This window comes from Papaver somniferum, chromosome 2 (genome assembly GCF_003573695.1).
Source record: "Papaver somniferum cultivar HN1 chromosome 2, ASM357369v1, whole genome shotgun sequence".
NCBI classification, from domain to species: domain Eukaryota; kingdom Viridiplantae; phylum Streptophyta; class Magnoliopsida; order Ranunculales; family Papaveraceae; genus Papaver; species Papaver somniferum.
This window is the reverse complement of record NC_039359.1, coordinates 53,812,651-53,824,150: the sequence shown is the minus strand read 5'-3', so window position 1 is coordinate 53,824,150 and position 11,500 is coordinate 53,812,651. Positions and strand designations below refer to the sequence as shown.

Below are 11,500 nucleotides of genomic sequence, written 5' to 3'. Positions count from 1 at the left end.
GCAATAGTGAATGGGATGCTTCTCTACGGACGGGATGTGAAATGGTGTCTGGCTAATGGCTATAGTTTATGGATCAACAGCTAAGACTAAGTCTGCTAAATTTTGCAATTTTCAGATGCCAGTGCTGTCAAATAGTTAAATTAGCAATCCCATTGTCATGTAACTGCTAAAATAGTTACTGATGTGGATGCTCTTATCATGAAAACGTTTTTAGACTTTAGAGATGATGCAACATGAATATCATCTTCACTGATACTGGTGGTTATCACTTTGTTCAATGAAAATATCCAAACTTCTGCTAGCCAGACTTTTCCATCACCTTATCTCTCAGATGTTGGAGAGGGTGGTGGACGTTTAAAGTGGGTGTTCTCCTCTGCCACTCCAGCAAAAGATGCCATAGACCATAGTAGATGAGAATATTATAGATTTAGTCTAGAATAACATCTTAATTCAGTCTTCATGTGGGTCCATGTAAATGTTTCCATCCTCGCTGTTTTGGCCAAATGGGTGGGTTCATAAGTCAACTAAACCACATTCATGACATTCAATTGTGACTTCGTGTTTAAGGTTTTTCCTTGTAAATTTGCTAGGAAACTTCTTGTGAAGAAATAACTCAGCTCTAGCGATATGATCTGTTTATGTGTTTCTAGACTTGAACTCTGCATTGTGCAAGAGTTGAATTGTTACTAGCACAATACTTTTCGTAAGCTTTGCTGCCTTTTTTTTTACTATTCTAGCTGTTTATTTCTTCAAGATAATTTGTTTTGTTATTGTTCTGCAGCTAATTATAATGGCTAAATAAGGCCCTGCAAGTAGATATGGTAACTCAAGGGGTTACGTAAACCATGAACAATATCAGAAGCAATGGTGCAGATAAAGCACATATGTTATGTAGTTCAGTTAGCGAAGCAGATTCATCGCCTCAGGGGTGAAATGCTGAAAGGTTGACTCCAAGTTTGACTTCAAATCAGCTAACAGAAAAATTCATCTCAAAGGCCTCGAACAAGTTAAGTTCAAACAATTGCTTATGCCAAAGAGATGCTAATATATACAGGTATGCCAAAGAAAATCAGCGCATGAACACTAGTTTAGCTACATATAACATGTAAAATATGAGAAAAATGTAGAAGTTTATCATTCGTGCGCCTACTGTGTCTGTAGTGAAATATGTTAAACGTAACGCGGATATGATGACCTGCTAAGAAAAAGTAAAATTTGATGGCCAACAATGCATCTGTAGTGCATGAGCATGCAAGGAAGACTTGGGTTATGGCATTTGTTAATAATACCCAGTGTCTATCCTGAGTTCAGAATTTGCATTTTAGCTCAACTTTTTTGTTTGGTTCTCTGATGCATGTTTGTACCATTGTCAGTAATTCAGGATCAGGATTCTGCAATTGTTGGAGTGATTCTCAAATTATGTGATTAGCAATAATTTACAGTCACTGAACTGAGTCACGAATGCAATGAGAGTTTCCAATTTATTCATTGTTTACTGCACACAGCGGAAACGCACACAGTGAAATTTTATTTGACCCCTCTTTAATTCAATTCTGTCTCTGCCGCTAGTAACACACACTACCAAGTATTAAGCCTAGAAAAGTGTGACTGGCAGACGTGGGTTTAGGTGAACTTCAAGCGGGATTACTTTGGGGATGGTTAGACCTGGACCTTCCGCCATGTCTATAACTAGTCCTCCGGCTGTGCTGAAATCAAATGCCTGAAGAAGACGAGCTAGTGCCATGTGAACTGTCTGGAGGAAAAAGTCGATACCTGGGCATATCCTTCTTCCTGATCCAAATGGCGTGTACTCAAAATGTTGGCCCCTAAAGTCGAATTTTGCTTCTGCACCACCAAAACCACCATCTGACTCTGGAAGAAACCTCTCAGGCTTAAACTCTGACGGGTTTGACCACACTCGAGGATCACGCTGCAGTTTCCATAGGTTAACTATTAAGCGTGTGCCTGCTTTCACTTTGTACCCACCAACAGTGCAGTCTTCCATAGCCTCATGGGGTACGGAGAGTGGACCAGGAGGGTATAATCGAAGTGTTTCCTTGACAATTGCTTGGAGGTGGACGAGACACTCGATATCGTTTTCCTCTATTATCCTGTCCTTGCCAACTTTGGCGTCAAGCTCATCCTGAGCCTTCCGTAAGACATTAGGATTGGTGAGCAGCAGTGAGAGAGCCCATGTCATTGCAAGTGACGTTGTATCCGAAGCAGCCATTATAAGTTGCTGCAAGACCAATAAAACCATCTTGTAAGTTACCCTGCATCAATTACAACCGATGTAGATTTGGAATTTAAGAATTGATCACATACCTGACATGTAGATTTGATGACAGTATCTCGATTGTAACCGAAGAAGAGATCATCCTCCTCTTCATCAAGAACTGACATCAACACATCCATGAAGTCATTCCCATCATCATAATTACTCCCTCTTGCTGCTCCGCTTGTTTGTCTTGTTTGCAGTCTTTTTTTCTCTCGATGCTCTTCAAGCCACTTTGAAGCGATTGAGTTCATCTCCTTGGAGACCCTCTTCATTTGTTTCTTTTGCCCATCCAAATCCAACCACCCAAGGAATGGAAGAACATCAGATGCAACTGACACCCCTGCTAGTTCGAAGAATTTTAGGATAGTCTCGTGGAGCTTTTGGCCCTCTTCTTCCTCTTTGGTGCAATCTTCATTACCATTTTTAATAAACAGTGTTTTTCCTACTATTATCTTCAAAACCACATTTAAGGATAGTTCTGCAAACACTTGGCTCATGTTGACCTTTACTGAACTAGCTGTTGTACCATTCTGCTTTATCTTCTTATGGTGTTCCATCCAATATTCATACAATCTTTTCATGCATTTGTCGATCTCTAAGTAACGGCCATCCTTAAGTAACTCGAGGCGCCTAAGTGAGAGTAAATGGATTGTAGAGATCTTACGGATCTCCCGCCAGTAAGGACCATACATTGAAAAGGCAAACATGGCTTTAGTGAGGTACTTCCCGGCTGCACTAGGAGGACGGGTAGCGAATAACTTATCGTTGGTGGTGAAGCATTCTTTAGACATCTCCCGACTGCTCACTACCAGTGTCGGATACATACCAAATCGGACAATGCAAATAGGTCCATACTTGTCAGACATGTCAGCAAGGATCTTGAATAGAGGTGTAGATCCTATAAGCTGAGGAAGATGGCCTACTATCGACCAAGCACCTGCAACTTCAGGTGGAGATGCTGGTGATAAACTGCGTTCGTCTAAGCTGGTTTTGATATTCCTTGGTCTTATAATATCGACCCAAATACAATAGAAGAAGGATAACAGAGCTAGTAAGCCTGCAATACTCACGAACGGCTGCAAGTAGCGGTGATCGATGATTGCCATATCACTCTTAGCACCTAGTGATGATTATTTCAATACGGAAGAACACTGATTTAAGAAGATTGATAGGATTTAGATGGCTAGCTTATTGGGGAAACTGAATATATATGATGATAAAAATCATGTTAAAGCAGTTTATTATACCAACCCACTCCAGAGACATACACCTAGCTAATCTTGATTTAACTGAAAGTGTATATATTCATAGTTTCCACTCTTTAGGCTTCTTCCAGAATTCCACTGTGTTTATCTATATGTGCATTGTTGCTATTCCAGAGCAACTTGAATTCAATGAATGCTGGTAGTGGAACTAAGATAATATTTTTATATTTGGTTCGACCACCATTTTATTAGTGTTGGCTCTTGAAATAATAAGATGACACCATTTGTTACGTATAAGTAGAAAATTGCTTGCCATTTAGAGAAAAACAGTCGAGAATTATTGATGTTACGTAGTTTAATTGGATTCTTCTATCATTTATGTTTAGTGTCAAATGGATACTGACACATATTTGGAAGTTTGTGTTGCGACTGGTAGCTAACGTGTATTAACAAGTTACTAATCAGATTGATCTTTGTGTTTTTCAAAAGATTTGACGAGACAAAATTAAGAAATCAGCAATTATAACTTTCTCCAACTTTCTGATAAAATGGGAAAAGAAAGAAAACTTTTACTAACTTTATCCTTTTTTTTTCTTTTTTGGTTTGATACGGAAAATATATGAACAGAGGTTTCGCTGACATGAGCTGCATTTGTCGTTCCTGTTGCATGGCTTTTACAAAGAGGAAATGCTCAGTTCGGGGTAGTGCAACTGCTATTGCCTTATTGGGCCGAGAGGCTAAGTTTGAACCAACTCAAGGAGATCTCTGCAGTTCCACGTCCTTGAGGGAAAATTGGGAAAACACCGCAATAAGAGGTGCAATGTTGGAAATTTGCCCCAACGTTAAAAATAGTTGGAACATACATTGTCATCCAACCCAGTTAAGTCACATGTGTAAGGACACCAAAACCACCACCAAAACCGCCGCCGCGACAACCTGAACCTTACACCTTGAATCATGAATTTTGATCCCTTAACACTGATTTTTGAAAGGTGTATTTGTCATTTTATTCGCGTGTGTGAGCTCACATTTGTGACTTAACTGGGTTTTTGACGTATTGGGGCATTTTCTCAAGTTTCCCTATCTTTAAACCAGTTGTTGGTGTAATTTATTTTTCCCAATATGTTTAATTTGCTCGCTTGCATTTATAGATACATGATGAACGTATACAGATTGTATATATAATTTGAGTATAAATTGATGGCCTCACATTGAAAATTATGCCAAAAGCTTGAATTCTAGAACTCCTGACCCCCTACCAATAAGAATTGAGGGTTTTGAAAAAAATTCGGTAGGTTTTACCTCACACGAAATGGGAAAGTGATGAATACCATCCACACCCGAGATTTTACTTAGTTTTCACAACCCTGAATCTCTTCTTTTACATTTCTTTCTCCACATGGAATATCCTTTTTTCGAAGTTACTATTGTACGGAGAACGGAGATTAGGATGTCGGTTTTTATGATTTTCCTTGGGGATCATTGTTTGAGGCCTAAAATAGAATTTGATTTAGAAGTTATTCTCATGTAACATCCTAATATCAATCTTCCATTCCATATCTTAAACTGCTAAACCCTAAATACATCGCCTTTCCTCTCCCAGAGTTTAATTCATGAGAAAGATTGCAATGACAACTACATCGTGAGACAACAAGCATGGATGACTCAAGATTTCAACATGTACTTCTGTCACTGTGATTTTGTTTGCGTTAATATGGTGTTTTCCGGTGGAGGCGAGATTGATTGCACAAGACGCCACCATCTCGGTTCGCAGAGCAGAATCAAAGGCTGTTGAAATAATGTGATTCACATACCTTCCCAAAGCTACATATGTGAAACTCTATCAAAGGCACTCTTTTGCTTTTACCCTATTTTTTTTCTGTAGATTTTCTTTTCATAATCAAAATATTACTATATGTTGAGATAATTGAAGTTATACTTAAATATATATTTTTGCATTTTTTTTTCGCATGTAAGATTTTTAGTTTCTCATAACTTATTATGGAAAAGGTAAAACCTTTTCTAGAAAACCCTAATCCTGTTTTCATTTTACTCTTTCTCTTCCACTCCCCAGACGTACATCTGTCGACCTATCAGATTTTTTGTCACCAGAAATTTCTTTTCAATGCTCAAGCTCTTCCCAATATAATTCAGGTAACGAAAATGTGAATGCAAAACTGGGTTTTAGTATTGAAAGGTGAAAAAATATATTTTGAGTTAACTAGATGTTGTTTCATATTTGTCTAATTAACTTTGGTATGAAGTTCGTGGTAAACTTGGATTGAACACATATTATTCAGAATGGATGAGTGGATGTTTACTAATGTTTTTTCTCTATTACAACTAGAATGGAACCACATGAAATACTTTTAGGGATTTTTCTTGCTACTACAATAAGATTGAAGGAACTTCGACTAGGCATCACTGAAAGGAATCTGTCAGAAGAGGTATATTTTGAAGTTCACAATAAAAATGCACAATTATACCTCATAATATGCAACAATTTCTCAAAATAACCGCCATTAATTTACATCGGAACAGGGGTGGATATAACTTGGTGTTCCCTCAATGCATATAACTAAGATGGTAATCTGATAACAGAGAAAAAGATTCATATTTTAGGTTGGGATTATTTGGTTCGATCTATAAGGTCTTTCGTATGATTGTGGTTTTCAGGCACTAGAAACTTGCTAAGTAGACTTGTTATAAGAGGTAACTTTTGTGCCCAATTTCCTTCTTACTATGAGCTGATTTTCTTTGAAGAATTATGATTAACCATGGGGATGGGGTCCTAGATTCACCATATTTCTTGTTTCTATGCTACAACATGATTTCCAATGCATATATTTACATTTTTGTGAATCGGTTCGTAGATATAGAGTTTCCTCATTGACATAATTAATGATTATTTTTTGTTGCATCTCTTGGATTTGGGTAGTCATTAACATCTATATAATTTACAATTTGTACTATATTTGTTAGAATTCAACTTCCTAAGAAAAATCATCTTAATCATTTTAATGATTATCATTTCATTGAAGTTTTATGTGATGATGAATTGGTGATGTCCTATAAGATGATTACCTGTTTTTGAAAGTAAAGAAAGTGTGTGAATTGTGTTCACCAATCTGTTGAAGTCTTGCAACAATAAAAGAAACGTCAGATGTATCAAACAATAAATATAAAAAACCGTATCAAACAACTCTACCACGAACAAATTGATGAGGGCAGAATCACAGGTTCAACAAGCTGTCCTGAACACATTAGTTCGCGGGTATACTCTAAAGTAATGCTAAACCCCAACGTGCGAAGATGTTTCCAGGATAAGACTGCCCGATATAACTTGTATTTGCACAATACAAGTTACCCACTCTTAAACTCAGCAACGGGGATGGAAGTAAAACGCCGCACGAAAATAAAAGCAAGAAGATGAAGAAAAGTAGACCTAGAGATGGTCGCTGCTTGTGTGTTTTGAAAAAAGATTTTCGAGTTGTATTTATAGGAAAATTAACTTGCAAATCAAGTTAGGCTTAGGTTTTTTCTTATAAAACGAGTTTTGTTTCTTGTAAAACAATTAAACACAAATATTTTTTTTTCCATAAATACAACTCTTAAATAAATTATTTATCAAGTTAAAAACTTGCAAAAAATAATTTCAAGTAGACACGGACTTGGTGCTTGGTACACGCGCATGGGCATGGGTCGAAACATGTATTTTTCCATAACTCATATGTAGTTTTATCTGATCCTTTAAAGGGTACTCTGATCAGGATGTAATTGGATGAGAGGATAGCCTCCCCCCAAAAATTCGAAGGTAATCCAGAACTAATCAACATGGCATTCATCATATCCTTAAGGGTACGGTTCTTACGTTCAGCTACACCATTGGATTGAGGTGAATAAGGGGCTGTAATTTCATGTATTATGCCATGTTCTTCACAGAAATCTCCAATAGGAATTAGATACTCACCACCACGGTCAGACCTAAAAGTTTTAATGGTAGCATTCAATTGGTTTTCAACTTCACGTTTATATATCTAAAAGGCTTCTAAGGCATCGTCCTTCCCTCTAAGCAAATAAACCTGACAGTACCTCGTACAATCATCTATAAAAGTGACAAACCATTTATTACCACCTCTAGTTTGAACTGACTTCATGTCAACTACGTCTGAATGAATCAATTCTAAGGGTTTAGTGTTTCTCTGGACATTCTTCCTGAATGATTTCTTAGCATGCTTAGATTCTACGCAAATCTCACACTTATGACTTTTATCTAAAGTGAATTTGGGTATGCAGCCTACGCTATCCAGTTTATGCATTGATTTGTAATTTACATGACCAAGTCTACCATGCCAAACATTCGATGACACACACATGTAAGCAGAAGAATCATTCAATTTCACTTCAGGACAGGTTACATTAAGTTTGTAAAGACCCCCAGTCTTATAACCCTTACCCACATAATCATTGCCCTTAGTTACTATAAGTTTTCCAGACTCAATTGAAACTTTAAAACCCTTATCATCTAAAACAGAACAATAAACAAGATTTTTGCAGATGTCTGGAACATGAAGAACTTCATTCAATGTGAGAGTCTTGCCAGATGTGAGCTTCAGACCGACCTTTCCTTTTCCTGCAACCTCTGATGCAGATGAGTTACCCATATAGAGTTTCTCGCCTTCCCCTACCCTCTGGTAGGAGGTGAACAGGTCTCTGTTCCCACAAACATGCTTGGTAGCTCAAGAGTCAACCCACCAGTACATCACATTGGTGACCAAATTAACTTCAGACACTACAGCAGAAAACTCATCCTTGTTCTTTTCAACCAAGTTAGCATTATCCTTCTTGTCCTTATGATGTCTACAGTGAACTTCCATATGGCCAGTAACTCCACACGCATAAAAAGCACCCTTAATTTTAATAATTCTAGACTCTGGTTTTCGAAACATACCTTTCTTGGGAGGACCACGCTTAGAGTTACGATTGTTACTCTCACCTTTTCCAGCTTTGGAAAATCCATGTTCAGTCATATGAGCTTTATTACTCATGTCCCTTGCAGAAGACACGTTCTTATCTTTGGAGAACAAAAACTCTTCCACTTGAATCTTCTTCCCTAATTCAACCATGTTGATCTCGCCAGTTTCATGTCTCAGCTTTTTCTTGTACTCAGACCAGGAAGTTGGTAACTTCTCAATTACCGCAGATACTTGAAACGTCTCATCAATGACCATACCTTCAGCAAGAATCTCATTAATAATCTGTTGAAATTCGAGGAATTGATCAACAACAGGCTTATCATTCGTCATCTTGAAGTCCATAAACTTAGCCACCATAAATTTATTTCTCCATGCAGTCTCCGCTTGATACTTTTCTTCTAACGCAGTCCACAAATCATAAGCACTGAAATTTTCTTTAGCATTGTAAAAATCATACATCGTATCTTCCAAAGCATTCATGATATGATTTTTCTCCAGAAAATTACACCGCTTGTTATACTCGATCACCTCCTCAGTTAAAGCTTCAACATTCATCAATTCATCATGTGGAACAAGTACATAATCCAATTCATGATGGCTTAGATAAAACAACATCTTGGATTGCCATCTCTTGAAATCCTTTCCATTAAACTTTTGTAGTCTTTCAACGTCGTTTTTTCCCATTGTTACAAGGAATAATAATGTGTTAAGATTGTTAAAGTCTTGCAACAATAGAAGAAACGTCAGATGTATCAAACAATAAGTATAAAGAACCGTATCAAACAACTCTACCACGAAAAAATTGATGAGGGATGAATCACAGGTTCAACAAGATGTCCTTAACACATTAGTTCGCGGGTATACTCTAAAGTAATGCTACACTCCAACGTGCGAAGATGTGTCCAGGATAAGACTGCCCGATATAACTTGTATTAGCACAATACAAGTTACCCACTCTTAAACTCAGCAACGGGAATGGAAGTAAAACGCCGCACGAAAATAAAAGCAAGAAGATGAAGAAAAGTAGACCTAGAGATGGTCGCTTCTTGTGTGTTTTGAAAAAAGATTTTCGAGTTGTATTTATAGGAAAATTAACTTGCAAATCAAGTTAGGTTTAGGTTTTTTCTTATAAAACGAGTTTTGTTTCTTGTAAAACAATTAAACACAAATATTTTTTTTCCATAAATACACCTCTTAAATAAATTATTTATCAAGTTAAAAACTTGCAAAAAATAATTTCAAGTAGACACGAACTTGGTGCTTGGTACACGCGCATGGGCATGGGTCGAAACATGTATTTCTCCATAAATCATATGTAGTTTTATCTGATCCTTTAAAGGGTACTCTGTTCAGGATGTAATTGGATGAGAGGATAGCCTCCCCCCACAAATTCGAAGGTAATCCTGAACTAATCAACATGGCATTCATCATATCCTTAAGGGTACGGTTCTTAAGTTCAGCTACACCATTGGATTGAGGTGAATAAGGGGCTGTAGTTTCATGTATTATGCCATGTTCTTTACAGAAATCTCCAATAGGAATTAGATACTCACCACCACGGTCAGACCTAAAAGTTTTAATGGTAGCATTCAATTGGTTTTCAACTTCACGTTTATATATCTTAAAGGCTTCTAAGGCATCGTCCTTCCCTCTAAGCAAATAAACCTGACAGTACCTCGTACAATCTATAAAAGTGACAAACCATTTCTTACCACCTCTAGTTTGAACTGACTTCATGTCAACTACGTCTGAATGAATCAATTCTAAGGGTTTAGTGTTTCTCTAGACATTCTTCTTGAATGATTTCTTAGCATGCTTAGATTCTACGCAAATCTCACACTTATGACTTTTATCTAAAGTGAATTTGGGTATGCAGCCTACGCTAGCCAGTTTATGCATTGATTTGTAATTTACATGACCAAGTCTACCATGCCAAACATTCGATGACACACACATTTAAGCAGAAGAATCATTCAATTTCACTTCAGGACAGGTTACATTAAGTTTGTAAAGACCCCCAGTCTTATAACCCTTACCCACATAATCATTGCCCTTAGTTACTATAAGTTTTCCATACTCAATTGAAACTTTAAAACCCTTATCATCTAAAACAGAACAAGAAACAAGATTTTTGCAGATGTCTGGAACATGAAGAACTTCATTCAATGTGAGAGTCTTGCCAGATGTGAGCTTCAGACCGACCTTTCCTTTTCCTACAACCTCTGATGCAGATGAGTTACCAATATAGAGTTTCTCGCCTTCCCCTACCCTTTGTTAGGAGGTGAACAGGTCTATGTTCCCACAAACATGCTTGGTAGCTCAAGAGCCTACCCACCAGTCCATCATATTGGTCACCAAATTAACTTCAGACACTACAGAAGAAAACTCATCCTTGTTCTTTTCAACCAAGTTAGCATTATCCTTCTTGTCCTTATGATGTCTACAGTGAATTGCCATATGGCCAGTAACTCCACACGCATAACAAGCACCCTTAATTTTAATAATGCTAGACTCTGGTTTTCGAAACATACCTTTCTTGGGAGGACCACGCTTAGAGTTACGATTGTTACTCTCACCTTTTCCAGCTTTGAAAGATCCATGTTCATTCATATGAGATTTATTACTCATGTCCCTTTGCAGAAGACACGTTCTTATCTTTGGAGCACAACAATTCTACCAATTGAATCTTCTTCCCTAATTCAACCATGTTGATCTCGCCAGTTTCATGTCTTATCTTTTTCTTGTACTCAGACCAAGAAGTTGGTAACGTCTCAATTACCGCAGATACTTGAAACGTCTCATCAATGACCATACCTTCAGCAAGAATCTCATTAATAATCTGTTGAAATCGAGGAATTGATCAACAACAGGCTTATCATTCGTCATCTTGAAGTCCATAAACTTAGCCACCAGAAATTTCTTGCTCCCTGCAGTCTCCGCTTGATACTTTGCTTCTAACGCAGTCCACAAATCATAAGCACTGAAATTTTCTTTAGCATTGTAAAAATCATACGTCGTATCTTCCAAAGCATTCATGATAT

General features: G+C 37.4%; 1 protein-coding gene across 1 annotated transcript; it reads right to left on the bottom strand.

Annotated features, from left to right (window-relative positions):
- Positions 1-1,397: 1,397 nt before the first annotated feature.
- On the bottom strand, positions 1,398-3,722 carry LOC113347664 (cytochrome P450 CYP82D47-like). The gene is made up of 2 exons (XM_026591338.1): positions 2,326-3,722; positions 1,398-2,239 (listed from the first exon to the last, which is right to left on the bottom strand). Exons 1-2 carry the CDS (start codon positions 3,382-3,384, stop codon positions 1,595-1,597), a joined length of 1,704 nt encoding a protein of 567 aa, XP_026447123.1. The 5' UTR covers positions 3,385-3,722; the 3' UTR covers positions 1,398-1,594.
- Positions 3,723-11,500: the final 7,778 nt, after the last annotated feature.

Excerpts from the sequence above, each read along its gene's own strand:
- LOC113347664 (XM_026591338.1), bottom strand. The coding sequence starts at position 3,384 with ATGGCAATCATCGATCACCGCTACTTGCAGCCGTTCGTGAGTATTGCA. Across the intron at positions 2,240-2,325 it reads TCATCAAATCTACATGTCAG|CAACTTATAATGGCTGCTTC; the intron begins GTATGTGATCAA and ends TTGGTCTTGCAG.